The sequence below is a fragment of the Schizosaccharomyces pombe genome (assembly GCF_000002945.2).
Source record: "Schizosaccharomyces pombe strain 972h- genome assembly, chromosome: I".
Lineage (NCBI taxonomy): Eukaryota > Fungi > Ascomycota > Schizosaccharomycetes > Schizosaccharomycetales > Schizosaccharomycetaceae > Schizosaccharomyces > Schizosaccharomyces pombe.
Window position 1 is genome coordinate 1,855,247 of NC_003424.3, and position 26,788 is coordinate 1,882,034.

Below are 26,788 nucleotides of genomic sequence, written 5' to 3' on the forward strand. Positions count from 1 at the left end.
AAAGGCCGTGGACATTTTTATTACTTCGTTCGTCTAAGGTAATCTTTGCTCGAAATACCGTGCTATCAGTATTTGATGCGATCAATCTGGCTAGTTTTTCTTGATACATACATTTATTAGTACACACTCTGGTATTGCTAAGCTTGGTAAAATTATACCTTCAAATAAGTTTCTGGTGAAACACCTATCGTCGTTTACACCATTATCTGGAGTTTGAAATACAGTTTCTAATTGAAAGTCACAAAGGACTAACGAAATACTTGTCTTACTTTCTGTTTTGAGAATACATCCTTTACTATTCTTGATCGCTTATTTATCAATTGACTTCTTTTCATCTTCGATTAGAGAAGGTATCATTCGTATTATAATCAATTTTCCATAAACTCACAAAAGTTGAAAATTAGTTCTCAGTATTTAATACTGGTGATCGTTAATAGTTTTGCTTAAAAAAGTGTTCTTTTGCTAACATATTTCTTTTTGGAATTTATAAAGATCAAGTTGTATAACTTTACCCAACGTTTTTATTTAGAAGATAAATTGAAAAAAAAAATAAATAATTATGTCGGGTTCCTGTCAATTTCTTTCGAGAGAAACACTTAGCTCATCGTTGGGTTGGATTCCTCTTATAAATGCCTTACGAGAAATATTTACTGAGAATGTCGTCTGTCCGACGAGATTACATTACCCAATTGATGAAGATAATCCTAGCAGTACTGCGAACAACATCCTTTTGATTATGCCTTGTTGGATTCCGGGAAAATTTCTCGGTGTAAAACAAGTAAACGTATTCCCTGAAAATACCAAACACGGTCTTCCGAGCCTTTCCAGTCACTATCTATTGAGTGATGCTACAACAGGTTGCCATCTTGCTCAGCTTGATGGAAATGAACTTACTTCACGACGAACAGCTGCTGCCTCTGCACTAGCTTCTTCTTACTTATCCAAGGAAGATTCAACTTCACTTCTTATAATAGGATCAGGCAAGGTAGCAGAGAAGCTAATTCACGCACATTGTTCTGTAAGACCAATCCGCAGTGTACGAATTTGGAACCATCGCTTTGAATCAGCAAAATCTTTGGCAAGCCGAGCCTCAAAAGAACTCCCGTCTATTCAGATAGATGCTGTTCCTATACAAAACTTAGAGAATGCTGTTAAATGCAGTGACATAATATCCTCAGCTACATTGAGCAAAAAGCCAATAATTGTAGGTTCATGGATTAACCCTGGCACACATATTGACCTTGTTGGAGGGTTCACACCGCATATGCACGAAGCAGATTCAAAATGTATACAAATATCTAATGTTTTTGTAGATACGAGGAAAGGTGCTTTGCATGAAGCCGGTGATCTGCTAACTCCAATTAAAGAAGGATTGTTCTCTCCAAATGAAGTAATAGCCGATCTTTTTGATCTATGCAACAATAAACATAGCGGACGCTCACAACTGAAAAATCCTGCTGAAGCGATTACATTGTTTAAATCTGTTGGTGATTCGAGGGAAGATCTTGCAGCTGCTTCCTTGGCTTACAAAGTACACAATAAATCAAGCTAATCGCTGTGATAAAGCGATAAATTAACAATAAAGATTTAAGAAAATAACACGATTTTAATTAATATGTAAAATAAATATAAAACATTAACTTTATCTAAGAAACATCAACTACAGAATGGTGAGGTGTTCCAATTACAATGGTTTCTGTGATTGAACCAGTGTATGAACTGGTATATCCACTAAAGCCATCAAACGTTGTTGTAGTTGTAGTAGTAGCGTGTTGTTGGGGAATATCAACGAGAACCGTTCCAGCAGTGGTTCCAATGGGAGTAGCAATGGTTGTGGTGAATCCGACAGATCCAGATGTAACAGTTTCAGTTACCCAAGATGGTGTAGGAATATCGACTAGGACAGTTCCAGCAGTGGTTCCAACGGGGGTAGCAATGGTTGTGGTGAACCCAACAGATCCAGATGTAACAGTTTCAGTTACCCAAGATGGTGTAGGAATATCAACGAGAACCGTTCCAGCAGTGGTTCCAATGGGAGTAGCAATGGTTGTGGTGAATCCGACAGATCCAGATGTAACAGTTTCAGTTACCCAAGATGGTGTAGGAATATCGACTAGGACAGTTCCAGCAGTGGTTCCAACGGGGGTAGCAATGGTTGTGGTGAACCCAACAGATCCAGATGTAACAGTTTCAGTTACCCAAGATGGTGTAGGAATATCAACGAGAACCGTTCCAGCAGTGGATCCAATGGGAGTAGCAATGGTTGTGGTGAATCCAACAGATCCAGATGTAACAGTTTCAGTTACCCAGGATGGTGTTGGGACGTCTACAACTACTGTCCCGGCAGTGGTTCCAACGGGAGTAGCAATAGTGGTAGTGAATCCAACAGATCCAGATGTGACGGTTTCAGTTACCCAAGATGGTGTAGGAATATCGACTAGGACAGTTCCAGCAGTGGTTCCAACGGGGGTAGCAATGGTTGTGGTGAACCCAACAGATCCAGATGTAACAGTTTCAGTTACCCAAGATGGTGTAGGAATATCAACGAGAACCGTTCCAGCAGTGGATCCAATGGGAGTAGCAATGGTTGTGGTGAATCCAACAGATCCAGATGTAACAGTTTCAGTTACCCAGGATGGTGTAGGGACGTCTACAAGTACGGTACCAGCAGTGGATCCAATGGGAGTAGCAATAGTGGTAGTGAATCCAATAGATCCAGATGTAACGGTTTCAGTTACCCAAGATGGTGTAGGAATATCGACTAGGACAGTTCCAGCAGTGGTTCCAATGGGAGTAGCAATGGTTGTGGTGAACCCAACAGATCCAGATGTAACGGTTTCAGTTATCCAGGATGGTGTAGGGACGTCAACAAGTACGGTACCAGGTACACTACCAGACTGCGTAGCTAACGTAGTGGTAAATCCAACGGAACCAGAAGTAGTATATTCTGTAGTTGTTTGACCAACAAATTCGGAAGACTTATTTGAGCTTATTTGCTGACTAGTTAAGGTGGAGATTAAGGAAGCTAAAGAAGTAGAAGAAATTTCGCTAGTGACATTGCTGCAAACAGTAATTAAACTACTAGAATAATCTGTGCTGCTAGAAGGGATTAGACTTGAAGTGTAAGAAGTATTGGAAGGAGTGATTGAATGCGTTAGCGCAGGTGTTGAAGTACTAGTCGCTGTAAGTGATGAAGATATAATCGGACTAGAAATTATCAGACTTGAAGAAGTCTGCAAAGAAACCGATGAGTTTGAAGTAGGTATCGTAGTCGATGGAGTGCTCAATGATGATTTAGCATTCGTTAAGCTTAAGGAAGAAGAAGCAGAGGTAAAGTTTTCTGTGCTCAACTGAGAAGAGCTAAGACTTGAAAACTTAGTGAAAGAAGTAGAGCTTGTAACAAGAGATGAATTTACAGGGGGAATAACAACTAATGAACTAGAGGTTGAAAAAGCTTCGGAAGAAGTATAGTTTTCTGCAGATGTAGGGGTAACGCTATACACAATGGAAGATTTAATCGAACTCGAAGGAATGAAGGTATTGTTTGTATAGCTTATAGAATTTGAAGGTGAAGGAGTGATGGTTGTCAGGAATGTGTGAGAGTCATAAGTGGTTGTTAAAATTGTTTCAGTGAGAGTCGTAACATAAGTGAGGGTTTCAACCTGAGAACCGTGAGTGGTTGTTTGAACAAATGAAGTAGTAACTATTTGATGATCACCTGATTTTATTGAACCAGAATTTGTTAAAATAGAACTGGTTGGAGAACTCACCGATGGCGAAATAACTGATGATGAGATTGGTGAGGCTGAAGTCAATTGATCAGTAGACGAAGAGCTAGTAGAGCGTACGGTGGAGAAGGATTGGGTTAGTAGTGAAAGGAGGGAACTAGGAAAGCTACTTTCACCAATAGTAACCAAAGATGAACTTGAAGAAGGCAAATTTGTAGTTTCAGAGCTGGAAGTTACAGAGTTGATTAACGTGTAGGTGATAACACTAGAATCACTTGTAGCGGTTACAGTAGTAAACACACTATCAGTAAGAGTGGAAGATGTTTCCACTAAATAGCTGGACGAGCTTGAAGCTGGAGAAGACAAAGTGGAGGGTGTTGCGGGGATATCAGTAGAAAAGGAAACAGTAGCTTCTGAAGTACTAACAGGAAGTGTACTCGAAGCAGTAGTTGAAGCTGCAATGTCTACGGATGAAGAAGTATATGCCGATTCGGTAGAAGTGATACTTACAGAAGTAAGTGTTTCCGAACTGCTAACAGCAGGGGAATTAACAGATGTAGTCAAAATCACTGTATTTGTGGATGAAGATGAGTCACTGGGTTCACTGGAAACATAACTAACAGAACTAGCTACTTTCGATGAAACGCTAGCTGATGGAGAAAATACGGGTGTTGATGAAGGGCTCATGGATAATGTGGAAATTTGAGAGCTAACAGCCGTACCAGTAGGTGAGTTGATAACAGATGAACTAGTACTAGAAGAAATGTCTACTGTAGAAGTGAAAGCTTGACCACAAGACAACGTAACATATTCTGTAACAGTTTGAACTCTGTCAACGTATTCCGTAACGGTGGAAGTAGGATTGGAAGAAGCTGCATTATTAGAATTGCCAACAGAGTCAATTAAGTCTTGAATGGAGGAGTTGGAAGACCCGATAACACCAATTATAGTAATGTACTTGGCATCTAAGGTACTTAGAATCTCAGAAGCAGAGGTTGAGTTATAGATATTGCCAACTTCGAGAGGGCTTGATTGGCAAGATTCTAAATTAGAAGATGAAATTAAACCTACTGACCGACTGACGTTAAAAGTGTCATCAAGTGCAGATGGGGATGCCCAGGAAAATCCTAGCAAAACGAGAATAAAGAAAGCCAAAGCAATCGACATGACGAATTATGGGAAGATCAAGCGATAAAAGAAAAATTATAATTAATAATGTTTTTCAAAGAAGAAGAAAAGAAAGTATTAAAAAGAAGCAAGACTCAAATCAAAAGATAGATAAAAAATTGAGAAATGCGATGCAATGCAATGAGAAGTTATTTCAAAATTCTACTAGTCTGAAAAAAACTAAAAAATGAAAAAGCAAAAGAGTGTCAAAAGGTAATGAGGAATAAGTAGACGAGCGAATGGCAAAATCAGAGAGGTTTCAAAAAAATCGAGTTAAGTGATCAAAATTCCTTGCTGAACCTATTTGTCAATTGCAATACTAGTACTAAAACAAAGTCTTCGTCGTTCCCTTCTTTTTTTTCTGATTGCAGTTTCTTATTCAGCTTGCTTTACGAAACCTTCAAATGTAATGACAAATATGGAGCTCTATGCGGTTTTTTATACTTAGGATCCATGGTGAAGGAATACAAAGAAATTCGAGTATTTGAACTATACAATGCTCAAACAATGGTGTAGTGTTTTAAAGAAAGTGCAATTATGGAGTAGTTGAAAGAGTTGCGCTGTACTCAACTTCCTTTGTTTCATCGGCATGCTGTGCTATTCAGGTAACGGGTACGTTTATTGTTGGAGGGGAATGAGTAATTCCTATTGTCATATTCCATATGGTGTAGTAATTCTTTTCATGTGAATGCTTCGGTAAAGAAATTGTTCAAAACAAGCATACCGTAAGAAACTGAAACATGAAACGACTCGGTTTTGCTTCAAGTTATAGAAGACTGTGTTCATGAGACTAAGTCACAAAGAGCCAAAAATAGTTTATTTTACAATACGTTCCCTATCGTGTCCAAATTGTTCTGTCGTTTTGTTTAACATTTCTATTGTTCTCGCTATTGTCTGTTTCACTTGGCACTTAGTAAGAATGCAAACAATGCCGAGATCAATTCATCCTTTGTTCTAATTATTTAGCGATGATTTCTCCAATTCTATGTTGTAATGGAATTGATAATAGTTACTAGTTGGTACAATAGACACTTTCTAAAAGAATTCTATTGAGGAGCTGCGCTACGTATCCTCATATTTACATGAATGAACAATCAAAATATGGCTAAACTTGTCGAACAGAACGCTTTCAACTAATACGAATTATTTGTGAAAGAAAGCCAAAGAATCGTCACGCTTCTTTGGGGCGATGTGACAAATGGAATGCTCAACTTATGGGATTTTTTTATTAAATTGTGCAAATGATGCAAAGTAATATTCACCAAAACGAGTATCCTTATTTTCTTTATTTTAGGTATCGTTGATTTCTCATTTTATCATTAAAAAAGTAATGTGGAATTGCTATGTTCGTTGGAATCCACAAGGTATCGCAGCGTTCGTTATTATTACAAAATTGTATGTCTATTAATTTTATGTATTTTAGAAATTCTTAAACAGTATAGAATTAGTGCAAGAACAGATAAATCAGTCTTTTGGAGCAATGAGTTAATTTACAAGCGTTAAGCGACCATCATTGAAATTACACTTTTGCATAAACTATTCAAAAGAACTTTTCATTATCTTTTTTTTTTGATCTCTAAGTTCTAACAGAAATTAAATCTAAAAGTCATTCGTGAATTAGTTACGAAACTCTAATACAAGTCTACAGTTATGGCACCGTTCACTAATAAACCACTACTGAAATCGCTTTCCTACTAATAACTGAAAATCTCCAATTTTTGCCTTAAGAAATTTATTGGAAAGGATTTTTTGAACAAAATTTCTCAATACCAAATGATTTTAACTTTCAATCATGTGCAATCGTCAACCGAAAGCCGTTGACCTGCCTCCAAACTATTCTTGTCCACATCTGTTGTCTTTTCAGTCTGTCGAATTTAATACTAATCCTACGGCTTGTGATGATGTGTTTTGTAAAAGAATTGAGTCCGAAAAGAAGTACAACGACTTTTTGGAATCTCTTTTCAAAAAATATGGACGCGACACTTCTGATATAGCTGATGAAGTAGATCTTGCAACTGGTGAAATTATTGTTAATAATGGACATCTAGAAGCTTTAAAAACAAAAGATGATATATGGGATCCTACATTTAACAACCTTGAAATCTCAGCGTCAAATGGATACGAAAAAAAATTAGACTCAAGCATTGGCAACCCAGGGGAAAAAGCTGTTTCACCAGTCCATATAGAGGATTTTCAGTCTCCCCAGATCTATAAATTTAAAAATCTATCACTTCGTGATGAAATGGTGTCAGATTGTGTGTTTGCAGATGAAGTTCCTTTAGCTTCACTTTTTGTGGAAAATGTTTGTAATGAAACTATACCCTCTCAGTCATGCGTGAGACTAAAAATCAATGATAAAACAAGAAAAGTTGATGCTTCAGCTTTGGAAAAAAAATCTTGTCTGTTGCCAAACTCATCAGGAACATTAACAGATCAGCGTGGTTTGGATACAATCAAGCATAAAAGCATAGAACAAAATGAGATTTTGCACGTCATCTCTGATACTTTATCTTCACCGAGAAGAAGGAACCCTTTATTATCATCTCCTAAAACTCCTTTACGTAGATCTTTTTCTAAGTCAAAAGTCCGAAACTCCAATTCTACAAAACGAAGAAACTTTATTTCATTAATTTCAATGATATCCCCTCGACCTAATCTTTCTACCCATCATTTTAATCTTGGTTTTCAACCTTTAAGTCAACAAACTTCGTTCTCAGGAAGTAGCACTCAGAACCCTCATTCTTCCAGCACTTGTAAAAAAGCATTTTGTTTCCAATGCATTTCTGAGTCAAAAAAATGTTGATTCAGCTTTAAACCACTTATTCTCCCATCTTCTTCGCTTGCCATACCATGGCTTTTAATGACCTATTTCTTCGAACATATATTTATTTTTTGTTTTCATTTACAACAAATTGTCTTTCGAGTTATCATGTTACATTCGAATATATATTTTTTTACTAATATATTAATCATTCGTTGAGTTTTTACGTGATCTATGCTTTTGTAGTATGGCAAATGAGTACACATAATTGTTCTCCACTCTTCATGTTATAAGTAAAAATCGTAGTCATAAAGATATCTAGCCGAAATATCCATTCAGTGTGTTGAACAAAGATTATCTTTAAATATCGCTTAATGAGTACAATATTTCAATTTATAACACATGTACCTGTTTAAATGACTACTTACACCACTACAAATTTCTGTCATTGTGAATCATTATGGAGTCGAGTGTAAAATGTATGTTAAATGCCGCATTACTAAAGCTTTATCTATAAACTAACAATTAAAGATGCGCAGGAGTTCGTCCAACGGTATTACTCATCTCTTGATACGAACAGAAATGGGATCGCAGAATTTTACAGAGAAAATAGTTTGATCTTATGGAATGGAAAACCCATGCAAGTAACCGAATTTACCTCTATGATAGTTAATCTTCCATACTCCAAAACTAAAGTTGAGGATTTCGATAGTCAACAGGTCATGGGTAATGATATGAATATCATAATTGTTGTTTCAGGAACAATACGTTTCGATGGAAAAAAACCTCATGTATTTTCGTATGTCAGTTTTTATTGTATTTACCTTCTTGTACTAAGATCCTCTACTAACTTCCTTTAAGAGACAATATAGTTCTACAACAGGAAGAATCAAAGTATTATATTGCCAGTCAAAATTTTAGAATTATGAGTGAATAATACGTATCCAAAACAAAGATTTCATTTCGTTTAGAGTTTGTATTAATTTGCCGCAGCAAGCTTATCTGAGCGACACATTCCCTAATCCCTCATACTTCTTTAGAACACAAAATTAACCACCACCTTACAAATATGAAATATTGGAAGTATTTGTCTCAGCTGACTATCAGAAGGCCTCTTACATACAACAATGCTCTTCTGTATAGGAATAGGTTTCCTAGTATATTAACATGGAAGAGAAGTGCGACTACGCAACCTGACGACACTATTTTCAAGGATCCAGTAATGGATGAGCAAGTCCAGAAACTTGAAGAGAAAATGAGTTCATTAGTTGTTAATGATCCGGAACTTGCTCAAAAGGTTGGCCGTCTTCGTCAGTTTTTTGAGAAATACGGCCTTGAAGCTGGTTCAAAACCGTCACCTCTTACTATCCTAAAGATTACTCGTGATCCGGAATTCAAGCAGTTAGCTGAAACTATCACGGAGATATTTAAAAAATCTGGAATTCAAAATGATCCTGCGTATGTTTTTTTGAATGTATTCCATTGATTGTGCGAACACTAACATATCTATAGATTTTTGGAACTTGTTCGAAGAAACCTTAAGAAAGAAAAGTAAAAATATGCCTCTGACATTTTTTTTATTCTTTGTTTGGCCTAATAACCATTACTTGTTCACTATTATGTGAAACTTACAATTGGAGGAATGACTAATGTTATTGATTTCATAAACGATTCACTATACATCACAACTACTTTCTTAATTAGTAGGAATTTTAAACAAGATGCTTTATCAAAATATCAGTAAACCCAATTAGCATTCAAAGCATAGATTTAAGGATTGCTCCTTTGGGACATCCATGTCCATAAAGCGGCATGCGGTACGTCAACCTCATTTGCTAGTTTTTGATAAATCTCTTCAGACGACGAAGGCTCGTACATAGCTAAAAACTCTAAGAGTGGCTTGTGTAAAGCAGGCAAATTTTTTCGGAGATTAGCTATGAGATTATCAAGTTTTGAAGGTCCTGATTTGTCAAGTACACTGTAAAAAAGTTAATGAAGAATGTAATTAATGGAAATGAGAGATACTTACCCACACAAATAATTCCAAGCACTCTGATTGTCAGGAGCAAAAAGGATTTTGTCTTTCAGATAATTCAGTTCCTCTTCCAAAGACCAAGAAACCACCTTGGAGGTTTCAAACAAAACATAAAATCTATGATTCCAAGCCGAATTGTTATAAATGTCTTTTTCCAATAATTCGTTGGTTAACTTCAGCTCTTGAGAATAATCATTAAAATTTTGCAAGATCCAAACTCGGTAGGACCAGACATGATAATTTTTACTGTCAATTTCAAACATCTTTTTCGTAAACTCAAGTTCACGCTCATAATTCTTAGTCAAAGAAAGTATTTTTTGCCTATGATGCCAAACCTGGTAGTTTTTTTGAAAATCTTCGGCAATTTCATCGAGCCATTCTAATTCATTGTCTATGTAACTGGGCGTGTGGTTTAGGATTTGAAATCTATAAGCCCATACTGTATAATGAGCTGGATTATTCATAATCAAGAAACCTGTTAAATTAAGTGCTCTCAAGGAGTACTCCTTTTTAGCCATAATGGCACGAAAATAAGCCATTCCTTGTTCATATCCTGTCGTGTAGCAAATTTTCGCTAATGGGTTTTCGCCATCATCCTGAGGAATGGGTGTTAATGGTCCATATTCTGTAAAATCCAAAATTTCATTTAACTCGGGATCAATGGGATCCATTTCATTAATTTGGCATCCGTTGTACAATTCTCAACTCAAAGAAACAAATACTTAAAGGCCGAAAATTTAATTATAAGTGTTTTATTAAAAAGGATTGTCAGGTTTTTCTAAATTATCAACTCGAAAAACAATGAGTCTCTTTGTTTAGTGCGTACTATTGTTCAGGTGTGATGGTGGGTTAACTAAGGAGAGTAAGTAGATGAATAGTGAGTTAGGATTACCATGTTTACAATATGTGATTTATTTCAAACTTTTATCATAGTCTTTTATTAATTTTATTGTAGGCAACGGAGTATATTCATAAAACTTCAAACGTACAGGTTATATGAGTATCACCGACCAATTCGTGGTATTTCAGTATTGCCTATTAATTAAACCGGTGTTATATTTTCAGTTTGAGCACAATAAAAAAAACATCAAGTACATCAAGTAATTGCAAAACCCATCTAATTTTAAGTAGAGTATGAAATGTTGTGAGTTTATAATAATACCTAATTCATGTCCTGTCCGGATAGATGCGCTTTGGTCGTACAAAACGAATGACTAGTGATTACAAATTGCCTATGAGAAATCTGTATCTTCAGCATCCTAGCGATTAAAACTGATGAGGATTAAAGAGATTCATGCAAATTATTTGAACACCTATATAAAGCATTGAAGGCTTCTGGTGAACAACACGATATAGAAAAATATATTGATATGCGTTTCAATGATTATTTTAGTTTAAAACGAGAACCTAATCACCAGAGTCATGAAATGTCATTTGTTAGTATCTCCAAAAAAATATATAGCAATGCCGAAGCAAATTATTTCTTTATAATCTCCTGATCTACTCAATTTTTAATTTCTTAAGTTGAAATCTGACATTCCGATTATTTACATATACTTACAATGAAATGTTGCAACAATAATAGCATTTAAAGCATTTTAATATTTTTTAATTGATCCAAACCTTCCATTAATATTCAGTAAATTAAATTAACATCTTAAAAAGGGTTCGAAGCTGCTTTGAAAAGTCATGTCAAATTTATATTACTACTTACTTTTCCCTTACAGAATATATGACCAACCAGAATTTGCGCTAATAAAAATTTAATTAAAAGTAATTAAAACGTGTCTTCTAAGAAAGCAATGACTTCTAAATGTTTTCGACTTTGCTGGATTTTTCTAGATGGTTAATTATGCTTGACTTCATGCACTAGACGAAATTTAGATTTAGCTCATAATGTGCAACCTTCACCAACATAGATGACTGAAATTTTATTGAATTGAAAAACTCAAAAATTAACTGATCTTTATTTGTCGGTGTTTTTTAATTCAATTTTGAGAACGGGTTTGTGGGTTTGTACTTACCGAAATAATTTAGAACTAAAGGAAGTTACTACGGCAGTCTGTATTACCTCTAGGTTTTAGACTAAAACATCATAACAGATTTATTTAGATTTTTTTCTCATTTCAAACATTATTTATTACTTTTTGTTGTCTTTACATTATTTTGTTTTTAATTTACTACTCGCATTTCGCCCATGAAGCGTCAAAGACCACAAGACTCTATGATATCTGTCCCGTTGCAAAATGAAAACAGTACGACCACTCCAACTAAAGAAGTTAGTCATTTAAACTTTCCTTTGAAACGACCGCGATTGCATTCTTTTGTCCCAACTTCCAAACAAGCCGCTTTATCAGACATAACTCCAGACACGCCTCCTGCCTTCAAAACTCCTTACAGTAGTTTGCCTTACAATTTGGTTCCCCAGAATTCTAGTACTAGCAAAAAAAGACCAAGGGCAGAAGACCTGTTGGTTATTGAGCCGTCTCAAAATAGCCTTGTTCCTAGTACACAAAATAATGAGTGGAACGAAATTGCTCGAAAGAGAGTATCTTTAGAGTCCGATCATCCTGACAAATCGGGTCAAGTTATTGACCTTGCAACAGGGCAAATACTCGACAAGCAAACAGAAGATATCGATGATGATCGAAACAAGAGTGCCGTATCAAAATCCCTCGTTAGACATCCTCATCGCTTGAAGATGCTTCCTTTTGGTATTCAATCCGCACATCCTTATATATCTTCCTTGAATTCTAATTACCCAACGACTTGGCATTTTGCTTCACATTACTATCCTACAGATAGTAAACAACTAGTGAAGTATCACCCTACAGAAGTCCATCCTTCATGGACGGTTGAAGAACCAGTACATTATAATACCTACGATGGAGTCGTCAATGAACCGAATAGTTCGGTCATTATTGAAGAGCTTGATGATGACTATGATGAACTTAATGATCCTATGAATAACAACGATACCCCCATTACTAATTCCACTCATTCTGCTCAAATGTCTAATCTACCTACTCATGATAGCATGGATATTGACATGGGAGGTGCTGTCCCTTCGACATCTACATAAGTAATATATCTTATGTTCCTGTTAACAATTTTGAGTCCTTTATTATTATTTTTTTTTTTGCATCCCAAGTTCCAAATCTCATATCAAAAACCGTATCCCAAATTATTATTTATGTCCCTAATATAACCAAAATCACATGTGATCAATCTAAAAAATCTAGCTAGAAAAACTGTCATCAATAAATTTTTGTTTCTTCTAAATTTCTTTTTAAATCTTGAACAAAATGATAAAATTAACAATTCACCCAACGCCCATTAATCCGTTTTTGTATGATTTGCACGGCTGGTAGATTCCACGAAGGTGATCCTGTTCCAATATTGGCACTTAGAATAGGAATAACCCAGCACTCTCGTTTTGTTGCATTATCCAGGTACCGAATTGGTGGATATGAAAGGGGTTTCGAGTAAGACAAAAGAGTAGTATTTTTAGCAAGTCTAGCCAAATGTTCTGGGCTGATTTCAGTTAAAGGAGACATGTAAACACGACCACTTCTGCTTTCATGTAGACTAAGATAGACAACATATTCAGAATCAATATTATAAGTTCTATCAGGTACGAATTGAACAACCTCGGAACCAGACGGGAAAAGTGTAACATATCCACGCTTCTCTTTATCATATAGAGCAACTTGATCAATATATGCAGAAGCAATAAATTGTCTGAGTGCTTTAATTTGTACACTAGTTGGAGGCTTAAGCTGTAACTTGAAAAATTCTTTTTCGACTCTAACCATATATCTTTTTAGTAGACCAATAATTTGCTTACGAAGATTGGTGACTTCTTCCAATGCTTTTTCTCGCAGATAATTCTCTTTACAAAACTTTCTCTTATCAGAAGCATAGTCATACGCACACACAGCACTTAACAAACTCAAGGCAGGCGCATCAGGGTCTATAGCTTGAAATCTCGATATTGCATTAAAGTATCCACGCATTCTATTTTTATATTCTTCCTTTTGCTTGATTTCGTCATCATCAATCAGATCAGTTTCTTCGCTACGAGAATTTTTGTCATGAGCATCATATAAAAGAGATTGCTTTGACACAAAAAGCTGGTTTATAGACAATGCTGAAACCAATGCAATAACATAAGGTAGGCAACCATGCTGCTGACCAATAATTAACATTTTCGAAAATCGAGGAGACAGAGGAAATAAGGACATTTGTTCTCCTAGTTTGGTAAGAACCCCTTCGCTATCAATAGCCCCTAGATTTGACAAGAGTTTTAACGATTTTTCAAGCCTACTACGACCTGGAGAAGTTGGAAAGGGGAAATTTGCAATGTTATCAATGTTCATGTTTTTCATTTGAAGTACGATGCTTTCGACCGGAGTACGCAGAATTTCAGGCAAAGAATGCAAGGGAAAAGAGCTATCAAACACCGCAGACGAATATAGACGATAGCAGTGACCTGGTCCCGTACGACCAGCACGACCAGCACGTTGATCAGCATTTGCTTTGCTAATCCATCGTACTTCAAATTTTTGAACAGAAGTCTTTTCATTATACACGCGCTCTTTTGCCTTACCACAATCAACAACGTATCGAATATTAGGAATGGTAATAGATGTTTCGGCAACATTGGTAGCGACAATACACATACGATGACCTTCTGGCGATGAATCAAATACCTTCATTTGGTCTTCGGTAGTTAACAAAGAGTAAAGAGGAAGTACATACATAGGTTCAGATTCATCATCATATGTGACAGAACTTGAAGAACTTGTAGGCACTTGATCTATATCTTCTGTTTCAGATTGCAAATCCTCGTTCTCAACGGACATAGTTTTTCTCGATACTACAATGCGTGCACGAGATTTTAGAGGCCTAAAAGAGCGTACAAACCGCTTTCGCAACATTTGGCAAAGCTGCTCAACTTCTTGTTGACCTGTCAGAAACACAAGGATAGAGCCTGCCGGGAGTCTTTTGTGTATTAAGCATACTTTATCAAATGCATCTTGAAGATAGTCAGGTTTTGTTGTGCGATTAAAGTGAATAGAAACAGGGTATTGTCGTGCATCAATCTTAATAATTGGAGGCGGTACAGAGAAAAGAAGTTTATTTTCAGAGAAATCAGTAACACGAAGCGTGGCTGACATAATTATAAGCTTAAGGGGTTTGACTTTTTGGTCACTTTTGCTCATTTCTCTTCGCAAACGAACAATTCGACTTAACAAACCTAATAGAATATCTGTGTTTACACTTCGCTCGTGAGCTTCGTCTACAATTACTGCTGAGTATGCAGTTAAAAGGAAATCAGAGGATAATTCTCGAAGCAAGATTCCATCAGTCATGAATTTAATGGCGGTATCCGGATTGATTGTACTGTCAAATCTGATTTGGTAACTAACTTTGGAAGAAAAACCAGTCAGTTCTTCAGAAACGCGTTTGGCAATACTAACGGCAGCAACTCGTCTGGGTTGTGTAATAGCAATCATTCCTGGATTCTCTGATTCAGGAGAGGAGAAACCTGCTTCGAAGAGAAACTGAGGAAGTTGTGTAGTTTTACCACTACCAGTAGCACCACAAATGATAACAACATCATTCGCGAAAATTTGCTCCATAATCCTTTGCTCTTCAGCAACGATGGGTAAAGCTAATCTACTTTCTTGAATTTCAGGAGGACGATTTATAATAGTATAAGTCGTTTTTCGTCCCTTTATTTCGATATCGTCTGCTGTGGGTTCAACATCCTCTTCACGCATTTTAAGTTTCCGAGGCATGCGCTGGGCACGAACCATATCTGCATCAGGGTTATCAATTTTGTTGTCAGGAGCCACATCATGACTTTTTTCTCCAACATCTGCTCCAAGGATCTGTTTATTTGCCCAAGACTTAAATCGAGAGGCCCGCTCGGTAGCGTCATCACTGGAATCATCTTCGGAGGTCTCTAAATCAAAATCTTCATTTTCAAATTCAGGATGTCCAAATGAGGGTTGTAATTTTTGTTCTGAGCGTAAATTAACTACATCTTCAGGCACCGTTTTTTCTGCATCCTTAGTACTAGGCTCGTTAGTGTCTTTATTCTCTTCTGAAGAGTTGTCAGAATCCTCTGAGAATTCCTCACTATCTGTACTTAAATAATCTTCCTCAGCAGAATCATATTCGGGATCTTCATTTAGCATTTTACCCCAAGAAGCATTTTTTTTCTTTTTAGGAGGAAGGACTTTAATGTTAGGAGTAATCTCACTTTCATTAGTTCCTGTGGAAAAACCAAACCCAAAACCAGATCTGGTAGAATACTTTTCTGGAGCATTGGTTTCAGCTGTACTGCTCTTTGTAGTTGTCGTTTCAACGTCAACAACTTTGTAAAGTCGGCTATCAGCGTCAGATAATGGAAGTCCCAATTTTTCTTCCAAGAGTGATTTCTTTAACTTCTCTTTTGCAGTGGCTTGCTTCCCTAAATTCTTTGAACTCGAAAGTAAAGACGTGTCTATGCGTTCTTCTGCTAACTTTGCGATAAGTGAAGCTACCTCCTCTTTTTTAAGCTTGTTTTCCTAATAAGGTTGTTAGTAAAAAACGTTTTTGAAACTGACACACTTACGATATATTTATCCAAGCGTTTTTTCTTTTTACTAGAAATAGATCCTTCGTTTTCCTTCAACAATTGATCTTTCAATTCTTGTTTTCTTTTCTGACGTTCTTCTTTAGGAACATCAATAAGTATTTCGGCATTCGAATCTTGATTATCTGGCTCAGGATTGGCATGCACCTCAGATGAAGATTCTTGCTCCCTCACAGAACGATGTAAACGCGCCCGCTTCAAATTGAGCATTTTTTGGATGCCACTTTGGCGTCCCTTTTCATTGAATCTTTTACGCAGTCTCCCCATCGTGAAGAAACAAGAAGATTCGTTCAAAAACCAAGTGTTTCGTCCACAGCAGCTTTTCAACGCTAAATTCTTCAATTTATTTAGTACTTACAATGTATAAAAGAACACGAAATGTGAATCTAACGAATCATGCTCTAGTACGTTAATTACCTTTAGCAGTTGGCGATTTAAAAGTGTTGTTAATAATTAATTTACTAAATAAATGTTGCTCAAAATTTTGCTATAAACGTGTATAAATTATAAACAGTCGACTAAGTTAGAATTGTATGGCAAATGATTGAAACCCTTTTAAAACCGTCAATGAATGTTACGAGTGTCTTTATTGAAAGTTTAAAGCTCAAGTTTGCACATAATTACGCAAGGACAGGCATACGTGCGTGAAGAAAGAAGCTCATTTTTCGTTTAAACAATAATAATAGATTTATAGCCTATATACTAGTATCATAAGTGAGCAAATTTTACATCAAATTTATTTAAAAAGCGAAGACGAAGAAAAGTCATTAGTTTAATAGAATAGCTAAAATATACATTCATAAAAGAAAACAAGCACTAAACAATAATCAAAACTGAGTCTAAATCATGAAGCGATAAGGAAAGAAAACAGGTGCGAGACAAGACCATACTGAAATATTGTTGTTAGCAAAGGACATTTACAAAGAATAAATACTTACCATAAAGGCCATGGCACACCCATGAAGTAATAATTTTAACCCAAACCGCAGCATAGGAAAAACCAATTCTTACGAAAACGTCGTTCTTTTGATTTTCATACACACTGGTGGTGTTCCAATTTGTCAGTAATGAAGCAGTGTAAAAGGCGGCTAGCACGAAGACAATGTGAAACCATATAAAATTGTAGTCAGATTGATGTTTATCTTCTTCAGAAGAACCATCCTCCAGAGGGGTTGATACACCCATATCATGAGAATCAGCATACAAATATGAGTAGCTGTCATCAGACTCGCGACTGGAAGCAGCTCTTACGGCACTATATAGAATAGTGAAAAATGTGAATGCTGCTCCGATGACTTTACTAAATTCGCGTGTGCCAGAGGCTGAATTTCCCCAGGGATTGCATTGTCCTTCATCAGGACGATTTGCCAAAGCTGAAAGGATTAGATAACAAGTATAACACATAACCATAGAAGATTGTGCAAGTCCAGAGCGAGGATTGTATTCCTGAATAGTAGGATGTACAGATAAGCAGCTGACAGCTATGCATAATAAAAGATTGATGGTGTTAATAGCCTGATTGAAGGAGCAAGAGGAAGCACAAAAGAAAACATAGGTAAGGATGGTTAAGACAAGACCAACGACGTACATGCCAACTGTTGAGCCAATAAGATAAAACTTTGAAGAAGAAGAGTCACTCGTCAATACACGATCCACGCATCGCTCTGCCCAGGTGTGTGCAAAGTCCACCAACAGCATTAGTCCGTACACGATAAACAAAGCAGACCCCATGACCGAAATAATATTACCCCAGAAGGAAAGGAATTTCGTCGGGATGAAAAAAGAAAAAATACCCAAAACAAACCACAGGACAATCTTAAATGGCCAAAGGCCATTTTGAATCTTAATAGCGACCCGTGAGCGAGTATTACAAAGACTGAGAATAAATGCTAGGAAGAGGTGAAACATCACCAGAGTAAATGATAAACGATGCACAGCAATTACACTATAGCATTTCCCGTCATTTTGGCAATCGAATTGTAAATAGCCAGCTGACAATTTGGAAAGCTTGCTGTTGAACCAGGATGATAGCATGCACCATGAAAGCAACGAATTTACAAAGTACAAAACGGCATAACTAATCACCGCTCCAACATTGCTTTGTATGGAATTAGTCAAACTAAGGACAGAAGTAACAAGAAAACTGCTAGCAATACCTACTACTCCCGAAAGAGAAGAGGCAAGAGCTAAAGGTATAGATAAAACCGCACCCATATCTCAATTGCGTTTAGGATATATCTTTATATATAAAGCGGAATACAGTTGATCAAAGAAAAATATTCAGGTAAAGAAATTTCGTCAACGACAGCAAATGCCTGAATAGGTTAAAAAGTAGCAATTAGCAGAATAGTAGCAAATTTGTAAAATTAACAAATAATAATTTGAAAGATAAAAATAATAGAGGAAGAAAGAATTGTAAACTCCTTAAATATCACTTTCTCATATACATGTACACATATCGTAGTTATACTATTTGTTCTGGGTGTAGAACCATAACACGCAGACGTACGACGCTACTTTGCTTACCAACGCTTAATATGGTAATACATTATAACTTAATTGTGTGAATTGCTATATTGCTTTAGAACTCCCTAAAATCTATTCAGTGTAGTGTTAAAGTACTGAAAAAATTTTTTACGTGCTAAATAAAAGCCAATTATATGGTATTAAGCATCTTGATGGATTGCAATAAATTTGAATACGCACCGTTTTATCTGATGTAAAAGCTGTTCTAATTTATTCTTTAATGAATTATATATTTGTATATGGACAGATAGTAAGACTCGCTCCATGGATTGCAAGGCACGTGAGTTCCGTGGATGTTGATAGTGCAAAATAATTAGAAGTTTTACATCGGGTAAAAATTTACTTGCAACCTTATTATCGTGCACTTATTTGGCAGATTGGACTTTACTATTGATTTGACAGACCCTTCTCTAACGTGTTATAGCCGGAAAGTTCGGCTTAGGAACACTTGCCGGTAAGTATACTATTCAACATAGCAAAGCCCTAAAGAAAATCTCACTAAAACCAAGTAAAATAAAACAAGTTAAAAAAAAAATAGCTAAAGACATCGTGACAAATTGAATAATATGTTTCATGAAATTTTTGTGTCAAATGATATTGATCAAAATGTGATACCGACTAAGTCAATCTTCATTTATGTGTATATGTGTGTGTAATTTTTTTAATTTTTTTTCCTACTGACCCAATGCGCTCTTTTTCCTATTTGATGGCCGAAAATTTAATTTCACAAATTTTGCTTCCATTTTCTTGTGACTTTACCATCAGAACTAGTGAGTAACGAAATATGCTAAGTTTTGGATAGGAGGAAATTTTACTAGTACGAAAAAATCTCGACTTTCCTCCATTAGCTGAACAAAGAAATATGCTTTTCCCAATCCGTATGCGGTTGATGTAACGGAATGTGTAAGGGAAATGACTATCTTTTAATTTAAATCTATTTTACGTTTATCACACTGACTACTCGGCTATGAAGGGGAGAGAATGTAATAGCGATAAAATTTTCAAATGTATTTCAATTACTTAGAAAAGATATTCAGTATCCTTTTTCTTTTTTGAAAGCATACAAATCATAAATAAAAACTCATATTGTTCATATACTGTTTGTCACATAACCCTTCGTATTACTAATACAAACAACGATAATTCAAGCCTTAGTAATTAACCTAGCGTTGCCAAATATCAACAATACAAAGTTCCGAATTGCCCTTGTAAATACGGATCTGCAAACTGGGAATTTGAGAGAAACAGCAAAGAGCATATACAAGTTTGCCATTGGGAATACAGGTGAGCTCCGACTCGTTCTTTAAAGAAAGCTATTCAGAAAGTGATTTTGAAATCCGAAATATCTTCTCATACGTCTCTGTATAGGTCTTCCTCAGTCACATTTGGATATCAAATCATTCATCGCATCTCATCATCATTATTCCTATAGATCCCATTTTTACTTATACCACACTTTGTCCTTTCTTTATCCTTAATACATTCATCCGTGGCTGCGCAAAACCAGTCACTGCCGCTGCTGTTAGACTTCGTAAAAACGTATAAGCAACGCTGGTGAAGGAGGAAAATACTTTGGTTATTTCTAGCAAAGTCAACAATACCCAAGCCCCGCGGAATTTTATCCGGACTTCGGCATTCATCCTCTCGCCTATAGAGGAGTAATATTACGGTAAACAAGCAACCACTTGTCTCTTCCGGTCTTTAAAATCAGCAATTCTCCTTGCTTTCCCTATTTACCATCCCTACTTCACAATTCCTTGATTGCTGTTTTTTTGTAAAAATTGGGTTTATTTTTCAACAGTAATCATTCCTTTGCTTGTAAAAGCCAGGAATTTTGGCTAGTGCTTTTAGCCTGCTGAAGTTTCATCACCCGTGAACGTGTGTAATTTAATTGCCTTCATTCGATAATCAGTTTTCACATTCTTTTGCTGTAAAACGAGAACTAGAAGCAATTGAGCCTTTTATTCGTCTTTTGAAGGCTTTAACGTTTGTTTGTTGTATTTTTAGAAAGCTCGAAGGTCGTATAGCTTTCCAACATTGTAGCTTCTAATTCACTTTATGAACTGCTTTGCAATTAGAAACCGGTAGGATTTGATCAATTGGCTTTATATATAGGCGCTATATTTTCTTTCTTTTTACATTTCTTTCTATGATGACTCGGATGGAATTAAGACCATTGGAAATTGGCTTCTCTAAAGCACTCACAGAAGTAGCTCCGGTAACTTGTCAATGCGAATGTTGGGATCATAATCTTTGCAGCTCTCAAGCTAGTGAGATGGATTTAATTTATCAGTCTCAGGATACCCATTCTTGTGCATCAAAGCAAGACGCCGTTTTTCAGTTGCTGAGTGAAACCAAGATCCCTGTTCCCAATCGTTATAGAAAAATTTCACATCGCTTGAGTACTCTATCTAATAAAAAAACTCTTAAATCACAATTAGATCGTTTTTTGTCTTCGTCCAAAAAATTACACAATGATGATGTTAATAGAGGTGATTACTGCTTTCTTCTTTCTACACCTGTCGAGTGTTCTGCTTCTACCAACTCTCATTCTTACGACTGTTTGTGGAATTTTTCGTGTAATTCATTCCCTGAATACTCCTCCTACTCTGCTTCGGAAACGTCTTCAGTCGCTTCTTACTCTTACTATTCGGGGCCAAATCCTGCAACTCCCAGCTCTTCCTCTTGTAACCTCGTAAACGCAAATAGCCTTGATATTTACTTGAATATTAACAACTTAAAAAAATCCAAATCTGTTCCTCGTTTAAGAGGTCAATGTATGTTCTTTTAAGATTTTTCAACCTTTTCTCTTATCTTTTATTTATTCATCGTTGCTAACAATATCATAGTTATGGAGCCCGTAGAGCATAACCATCCACTTTCTAAAAGTCTTGAGGAGCAATCCTCTTTTTTGGAACAATCAAAGGATGCTTCCTCTAACTTGACCGCCTGCAATAGGAGTGGCTCTAGTTTATCATCTAATTTCTACTCATCTAGGTTGTCCAAAAAAACATCTTTAGCATCTTTAAATAAGTCTCGAGCTTCTTTACAGCATAAAATAATGTCGCTATCTCGTAATATCATCAGACGTGTATTTCACAAGCCAGAAGTGCATTTGGATCCAAGTGCCTCCATTTTAAATCTCTCATCTTCGCATGGCGAAAGCAACCTGACAAATGGTTTGCTTTGTCAAAATTTCAAGCTTTTTCAGGATGATTGGTTGATGGAGGATTGTGCGCCAGATGCCAATTTCACTTTGTACACCCCGCTTCAACCCTGGGAAAAGCGAAGTGTGAAACCTGAAATCAGACGTCCTCGATTAAATCCTAATTTTTTCCGAGTATTTGTTTTAGAAGCTCAAATGCGACGAGCTGGAAAGCTATCAGCAAACACTGCTGGCCGAGCCCAGTTAATTTACCTCCCAAAGCCTGCCGTTACCTTCTCCACTAGCCCTTTGCATGTTGAATTGTAAAAATTTAACGCATGACTTATATACATTTGCATTCTTCCAAGCTGGTTATATTTATTTTCATTTTTTTCTCACCCAATACTTTTTTATCCCTACTGTCTTTATGGACAATCGACTCACAATTGTTTCTTTTTGTTGTATATGATTTTTTTTTTAAAGGAAATGGGTTTCGCGATACTGGGTTGAATCCCAATTGCGGTTAATATTACATAAAATAATTCTCCCATAGTCCTAGATCCTGTCTTTGAATATGAGCAAATAAAAGAATTGAACAAATCATGAATGCTTTTCTCTCTTAGATGATATTTTGTATGCATAAGTCTAATTATATTGATTACGATAAGACTTAAAAAGTAAGCCTTTGTATCCTTTTAAGCAGTATTTGAATTTTCTTGTATCATATTTTAGGTAGAGCAAAAGATACCAGTTTGTAGAACTTTATGTGCTTCCTTACATTGGTATATTTCAGGCACATAAATATTCTTCAACTTACAATTCTAAGTATTTTGTTTATACTAAAAGGAGCTGAATAACGTTTATACAGTGCTGACATTGAAATCTATTTGCTTTCTTTGGAATATAAGCGCATGCTGAGTTACTTTCGCAGGCCAAGCCATATCCAACCACCATTTTTGTGCCAAGCTTTTATGCAAGGTTAATTCCTTGTACTGCTTGTTATGTTATAATATATCAACATCTTAACAGTTTTCATATCTTCCTTTATATTCTATTAATTGAATTTCAAACATCGTTTTATTGAGCTCATTTACATCAACCGGTTCAATGCAAACAGTAATGATGGATGACATTCAAAGCACTGATTCTATTGCTGAAAAAGATAATCACTCTAATAATGAATCTAACTTTACTTGGAAAGCGTTTCGTGAACAAGTGGAAAAGCATTTTTCTAAAATTGAAAGGCTTCACCAAGTCCTTGGAACAGATGGAGACAATTCATCATTATTTGAGTTGTTTACAACGGCAATGAATGCCCAGCTTCATGAAATGGAACAGTGCCAGAAAAAACTTGAAGATGACTGTCAGCAAAGAATTGATTCAATCAGATTTTTGGTTTCCTCATTAAAGTTAACGGATGATACTTCTAGTCTCAAAATTGAGTCTCCTTTAATTCAGTGTTTGAATCGTTTGTCAATGGTAGAAGGACAATATATGGCACAGTATGATCAAAAGTTAAGTACGATTAAAGGTATGTAATCGTCTTTAATTTAGACTTGTGTTTTAACTGATGTATAGAAATGTATCACAAATTGGAGTCATATTGTAACCGCTTAGGAAGTCCGTTCGTTTTACCTGATTTTGAGAATTCATTTTTATCTGATGTATCCGATGCTTTTACTGAATCTTTGAGAGGACGCATCAACGAAGCCGAAAAGGAGATTGATGCGAGATTAGAGGTTATTAATTCCTTTGAAGAAGAAATTTTGGGTTTGTGGTCTGAACTCGGTGTTGAGCCCGCTGATGTTCCACAATACGAACAATTGCTTGAATCCCATACTAATCGACCAAATGATGTTTATGTTACTCAAGAACTTATCGACCAACTTTGCAAGCAAAAAGAAGTTTTTTCCGCTGAAAAAGAAAAGAGAAGTGATCATTTAAAAAGTATACAATCAGAAGTTAGCAACTTGTGGAATAAGCTTCAAGTTTCTCCCAATGAACAAAGTCAATTTGGCGATTCATCAAACATTAATCAAGAAAATATTTCATTATGGGAAACTGAACTTGAAAAACTTCATCAGTTAAAAAAGGAGCATTTACCCATTTTTTTAGAAGACTGTCGTCAACAAATTCTTCAGCTTTGGGATTCTCTGTTTTATTCAGAAGAACAAAGAAAGTCCTTTACACCTATGTATGAAGACATTATTACAGAGCAGGTTCTTACGGCCCATGAAAACTATATAAAGCAACTAGAGGCCGAAGTTTCTGCTAATAAGTCCTTTTTAAGCTTAATTAATCGCTATGCCTCTTTAATAGAAGGAAAGAAAGAGCTTGAAGCTAGTTCTAATGATGCCTCTCGTCTAACACAACGGGGACGCCGGGACCCAGGTTTACTTCTACGTGAAGAGAAAATCCGTAAGCGACTTTCTAGAGAACTTCCTAAGGTTCAGTCGCTGCTTATACCAGAGATTACAGCATGGGAAGAAAGAAATGGAAGGACGTTCCTTTTTTATGATGAACCACTTCTCAAGATTTGCCAAGAGGCCACTCAACCAAAATCATTATATAGAAGTGCAAGTGCTGCCGCAAACCGCCCGAAAACAGCAACTACAACGGACTCTGTTAATAGAACACCTTCTCAACGAGGGCGTGTAGCTGTACCTTCAACACCAAGTGTTAGGTCCGCTTCTCGAGCTATGACGAGTCCAAGGACACCGCTTCCTAGAGTAAAAAACACTCAAAATCCAAGTCGTTCCATTAGTGCAGAACCGCCATCAGCAACCAGTACCGCCAATAGAAGACACCCCACTGCTAATCGAATTGATATAAACGCTAGATTAAACAGTGCTAGTCGGTCTCGAAGCGCGAACATGATAAGACAAGGGGCAAATGGTAGTGACAGCAATATGTCTTCTTCACCCGTTTCTGGAAATTCCAATACCCCTTTTAACAAGTTTCCAAATTCTGTATCTCGCAATACACATTTTGAATCCAAGTCACCGCACCCAAATTACTCTCGAACTCCTCATGAAACGTATTCAAAGGCTTCATCTAAGAACGTCCCATTAAGTCCTCCAAAGCAGCGTGTAGTTAATGAACACGCTTTAAATATTATGTCGGAAAAATTGCAAAGAACTAATCTGAAAGAACAAACACCCGAGATGGACATTGAAAACAGCTCGCAGAACCTTCCTTTTTCTCCTATGAAGATATCCCCCATAAGAGCATCACCCGTAAAGACAATTCCATCATCACCGTCCCCCACTACCAACATTTTTTCTGCTCCACTCAACAATATTACAAATTGTACACCGATGGAGGATGAATGGGGAGAAGAAGGCTTTTAAGCTTCTTATTTACCTAATCGATCAAATTTAAATATACATATTTTTGCATATGAATACAGCATATAGATAATTCATAAAAGTTTATTAACTGAGGTCATAATTAAAAGACTATTTACACCTAAAAAAAAACGTGTATCAATAGAGGGAAAAGAGAAGAATTAAGAACAGAAAGTAACCATAGTTTTGTTAAAATAGCAATGTAAAAAAATATTATGAAAAGAAAACGTATAGCACATTTTGAAATGTAAAAGAATCTGAGAGAGCGTGTGAATATCTAGCAATTACAAGAAGATGTATTATTCAAAGGCTTTGAAAGAAGCAAAGGTTCAGAGAAGTCATTAACAAAGTCATCTCTCGAGCTTTCATTTTCTAAAGCTAAACGACTGACTGTTTCGAAAAGGTCAGTAACGTTTGTATTTTCTTTTGCACTAGCTTCAAAATGAATCATATTTGATCCATGTTTGGATTTGCAATAGTCAAGAGCTCGATGAAGAGATACGGCTCGTTTAGACGCGTCTTTGTCGATTTGATTTCCAACGATAATGAAAGGGAATGCACATTCATCTTGTGAAGTTTGATATAAAAATTCTTGCCTCCAGTTTTCTACTGAGTCAAAAGACTTCGAGTTATTCACATTATAAACAATTACACAACAATCGGCCCCTCTGTAAAAAGCCATTCCCAGGCTTTGAAATCGTTCTTGACCAGCAGTATCCCAAAGCTGTTTATAATTAGCAAACGAATTTAGATGGGCGGAACTTATATTGGAACTTACCTGTAATGTGACCAATTTGTCGTCAACCACAACGTCCTTGGTTAAAAAATCAGCACCGATGGTAGCTTTATATTCGCGACTAAACTTTTGATTGACGAACTAAAATGACGATGTTAACAAATTGCCAAAGCAATACTCATAGAGAAGCTGATGTAAAGATCGTTAACCATATTTGAGCTAGTATTTAATAACAAAGTGAATAAATTTTAAAAGCAATCACCTTGTAGCGACAAATAACAACTTATCGACATAAAATCAATGGGAAATTGCAGTATTGGATTTTACAGCTCAATACAAAAACCAAAAAGAAAAATATACTGAACGTATAAAATTTAACGCTTCAATTGATAACCACTACACCATCAATGGTTGAATTCGAGGGTAATGCTTAAAAAAGCTCGTCTGTACGATACGTCGACCACATCAGCAACTCCCCTAGCATTAACATACCTGATTCATTAAACATGTTTTTCCAACGCCACTATCTCCTAATATAACAACCTTTAAAAACACCCTTTTCTGAGCCGACATTGAAGTATATTCTGTCGTACCTGGTAGTAAGAAGTTCAGCCCTTAGAATGTCCATCTGGGACAGCATTGATAGTGTCTTTCAGTTTGACACATTACAGTAAGTAGCATTACAATACTTCGTTGC

The 26,788-nt window shown here is 36.2% G+C and overlaps 12 protein-coding genes and 14 long non-coding RNA genes across 26 annotated transcripts; 14 read left to right on the forward strand and 12 right to left on the reverse strand.

Moving 5' to 3' along the window:
- Positions 1 to 145: 145 nt before the first annotated feature.
- On the forward strand, positions 146 to 1,658 carry SPOM_SPAP11E10.01 (ornithine cyclodeaminase family protein). Its single transcript, NM_001018948.3, has one exon. It carries the CDS (start codon positions 560 to 562, stop codon positions 1,550 to 1,552), a length of 993 nt encoding a protein of 330 aa, NP_593514.1. The 5' UTR covers positions 146 to 559; the 3' UTR covers positions 1,553 to 1,658.
- On the reverse strand, positions 312 to 1,286 carry SPOM_SPNCRNA.2839. Its single transcript, NR_192207.1, has one exon. It is a non-coding gene; the product is annotated as a non-coding RNA (long non-coding RNA).
- Positions 1,587 to 5,443, reverse strand: mam3 (cell surface adhesion protein for conjugation Mam3). The gene has a single exon (NM_001356033.2). It carries the CDS (start codon positions 4,893 to 4,895, stop codon positions 1,647 to 1,649), a length of 3,249 nt encoding a protein of 1,082 aa, NP_001342978.1. The 5' UTR covers positions 4,896 to 5,443; the 3' UTR covers positions 1,587 to 1,646.
- Positions 5,444 to 5,899: 456 nt separating this feature from the next.
- On the forward strand, positions 5,900 to 6,238 carry SPOM_SPNCRNA.181. Its single transcript, NR_150604.1, has one exon. It is a non-coding gene; the product is annotated as a non-coding RNA (long non-coding RNA).
- Positions 6,239 to 6,560: 322 nt separating this feature from the next.
- scm3 (CENP-A histone chaperone Scm3) lies at positions 6,561 to 7,886 on the forward strand. The gene has a single exon (NM_001018950.3). It carries the CDS (start codon positions 6,688 to 6,690, stop codon positions 7,696 to 7,698), a length of 1,011 nt encoding a protein of 336 aa, NP_593516.1. The 5' UTR covers positions 6,561 to 6,687; the 3' UTR covers positions 7,699 to 7,886.
- On the reverse strand, positions 6,658 to 9,073 carry SPOM_SPNCRNA.2840. Its single transcript, NR_192208.1, has one exon. It is a non-coding gene; the product is annotated as a non-coding RNA (long non-coding RNA).
- Positions 8,083 to 8,516, forward strand: nxt1 (mRNA export receptor Nxt1; the record flags this gene model as incomplete). Its single annotated transcript, NM_001018951.3, has 2 exons — positions 8,083 to 8,135; positions 8,188 to 8,516. Exons 1-2 carry the CDS (start codon positions 8,117 to 8,119, stop codon positions 8,514 to 8,516), a joined length of 348 nt encoding a protein of 115 aa, NP_593517.2. The 5' UTR covers positions 8,083 to 8,116.
- dpc13 lies at positions 8,708 to 9,211 on the forward strand (the record flags this gene model as incomplete). Its single annotated transcript, NM_001356034.2, has 2 exons — positions 8,708 to 9,114; positions 9,169 to 9,211. The coding sequence occupies exons 1-2, from the start codon at positions 8,726 to 8,728 to the stop codon at positions 9,209 to 9,211; spliced, it is 432 nt and encodes a 143-aa protein (NP_001343072.1). The 5' UTR covers positions 8,708 to 8,725.
- A 93-nt stretch (positions 9,212 to 9,304) lies between these two features.
- On the reverse strand, positions 9,305 to 10,525 carry cwp1 (geranylgeranyltransferase type 1 alpha subunit Cwp1). The gene is made up of 2 exons (NM_001018952.3): positions 9,686 to 10,525; positions 9,305 to 9,634 (listed from the first exon to the last, which is right to left on the reverse strand). Exons 1-2 carry the CDS (start codon positions 10,360 to 10,362, stop codon positions 9,427 to 9,429), a joined length of 885 nt encoding a protein of 294 aa, NP_593518.1. The 5' UTR covers positions 10,363 to 10,525; the 3' UTR covers positions 9,305 to 9,426.
- A 19-nt stretch (positions 10,526 to 10,544) lies between these two features.
- On the reverse strand, positions 10,545 to 11,718 carry SPOM_SPNCRNA.765. Its single transcript, NR_151139.1, has one exon. It is a non-coding gene; the product is annotated as a non-coding RNA, possible alternative UTR (long non-coding RNA).
- SPOM_SPNCRNA.2841 lies at positions 10,777 to 11,265 on the forward strand. The gene has a single exon (NR_192209.1). It is a non-coding gene; the product is annotated as a non-coding RNA (long non-coding RNA).
- Positions 11,594 to 13,022, forward strand: SPOM_SPAPB1A10.05 (uncharacterized protein). Its single transcript, NM_001018953.3, has one exon. The coding sequence runs from the start codon at positions 11,889 to 11,891 to the stop codon at positions 12,771 to 12,773; it is 885 nt and encodes a 294-aa protein (NP_593519.2). The 5' UTR covers positions 11,594 to 11,888; the 3' UTR covers positions 12,774 to 13,022.
- On the reverse strand, positions 12,725 to 16,651 carry dhx37 (ATP-dependent RNA helicase Dhr1). The gene is made up of 2 exons (NM_001018954.3): positions 16,317 to 16,651; positions 12,725 to 16,269 (listed from the first exon to the last, which is right to left on the reverse strand). Exons 1-2 carry the CDS (start codon positions 16,602 to 16,604, stop codon positions 13,006 to 13,008), a joined length of 3,552 nt encoding a protein of 1,183 aa, NP_593520.1. The 5' UTR covers positions 16,605 to 16,651; the 3' UTR covers positions 12,725 to 13,005.
- Positions 14,058 to 15,211, forward strand: SPOM_SPNCRNA.2842. The gene has a single exon (NR_192210.1). It is a non-coding gene; the product is annotated as a non-coding RNA (long non-coding RNA).
- Positions 15,421 to 16,223, forward strand: SPOM_SPNCRNA.2843. Its single transcript, NR_192211.1, has one exon. It is a non-coding gene; the product is annotated as a non-coding RNA (long non-coding RNA).
- SPOM_SPNCRNA.2844 lies at positions 16,344 to 18,632 on the forward strand. Its single transcript, NR_192212.1, has one exon. It is a non-coding gene; the product is annotated as a non-coding RNA (long non-coding RNA).
- SPOM_SPAPB1A10.07C (sphingolipid biosynthesis protein) lies at positions 17,004 to 18,803 on the reverse strand. Its single transcript, NM_001018955.3, has 2 exons — positions 17,276 to 18,803; positions 17,004 to 17,226 (listed from the first exon to the last, which is right to left on the reverse strand). Exons 1-2 carry the CDS (start codon positions 18,549 to 18,551, stop codon positions 17,177 to 17,179), a joined length of 1,326 nt encoding a protein of 441 aa, NP_593521.1. The 5' UTR covers positions 18,552 to 18,803; the 3' UTR covers positions 17,004 to 17,176.
- A 156-nt stretch (positions 18,804 to 18,959) lies between these two features.
- Positions 18,960 to 20,381, forward strand: SPOM_SPNCRNA.766. Its single transcript, NR_151140.1, has one exon. It is a non-coding gene; the product is annotated as a non-coding RNA, possible alternative UTR (long non-coding RNA).
- On the reverse strand, positions 18,999 to 19,834 carry SPOM_SPNCRNA.767. The gene has a single exon (NR_151141.1). It is a non-coding gene; the product is annotated as a non-coding RNA (long non-coding RNA).
- On the reverse strand, positions 19,839 to 20,405 carry SPOM_SPNCRNA.768. The gene has a single exon (NR_151142.1). It is a non-coding gene; the product is annotated as a non-coding RNA (long non-coding RNA).
- Positions 20,340 to 22,618, forward strand: SPOM_SPAPB1A10.08 (uncharacterized protein). The gene is made up of 2 exons (NM_001018956.3): positions 20,340 to 21,640; positions 21,713 to 22,618. Exons 1-2 carry the CDS (start codon positions 21,013 to 21,015, stop codon positions 22,333 to 22,335), a joined length of 1,251 nt encoding a protein of 416 aa, NP_593522.2. The 5' UTR covers positions 20,340 to 21,012; the 3' UTR covers positions 22,336 to 22,618.
- On the reverse strand, positions 20,536 to 20,922 carry SPOM_SPNCRNA.2845. The gene has a single exon (NR_192213.1). It is a non-coding gene; the product is annotated as a non-coding RNA (long non-coding RNA).
- Positions 21,077 to 23,914, reverse strand: SPOM_SPNCRNA.2846. Its single transcript, NR_192214.1, has one exon. It is a non-coding gene; the product is annotated as a non-coding RNA (long non-coding RNA).
- ase1 (antiparallel microtubule cross-linking factor Ase1) lies at positions 22,943 to 25,480 on the forward strand. The gene is made up of 2 exons (NM_001018957.3): positions 22,943 to 23,539; positions 23,587 to 25,480. Exons 1-2 carry the CDS (start codon positions 23,116 to 23,118, stop codon positions 25,356 to 25,358), a joined length of 2,196 nt encoding a protein of 731 aa, NP_593523.1. The 5' UTR covers positions 22,943 to 23,115; the 3' UTR covers positions 25,359 to 25,480.
- Positions 25,452 to 26,701, reverse strand: ypt71 (GTPase Ypt71). The gene is made up of 3 exons (NM_001018958.3): positions 26,584 to 26,701; positions 26,134 to 26,232; positions 25,452 to 26,079 (listed from the first exon to the last, which is right to left on the reverse strand). The coding sequence occupies exons 1-3, from the start codon at positions 26,662 to 26,664 to the stop codon at positions 25,633 to 25,635; spliced, it is 627 nt and encodes a 208-aa protein (NP_593524.1). The 5' UTR covers positions 26,665 to 26,701; the 3' UTR covers positions 25,452 to 25,632.
- On the forward strand, positions 25,991 to 26,736 carry SPOM_SPNCRNA.2847. Its single transcript, NR_192215.1, has one exon. It is a non-coding gene; the product is annotated as a non-coding RNA (long non-coding RNA).
- Positions 26,737 to 26,788: the final 52 nt, after the last annotated feature.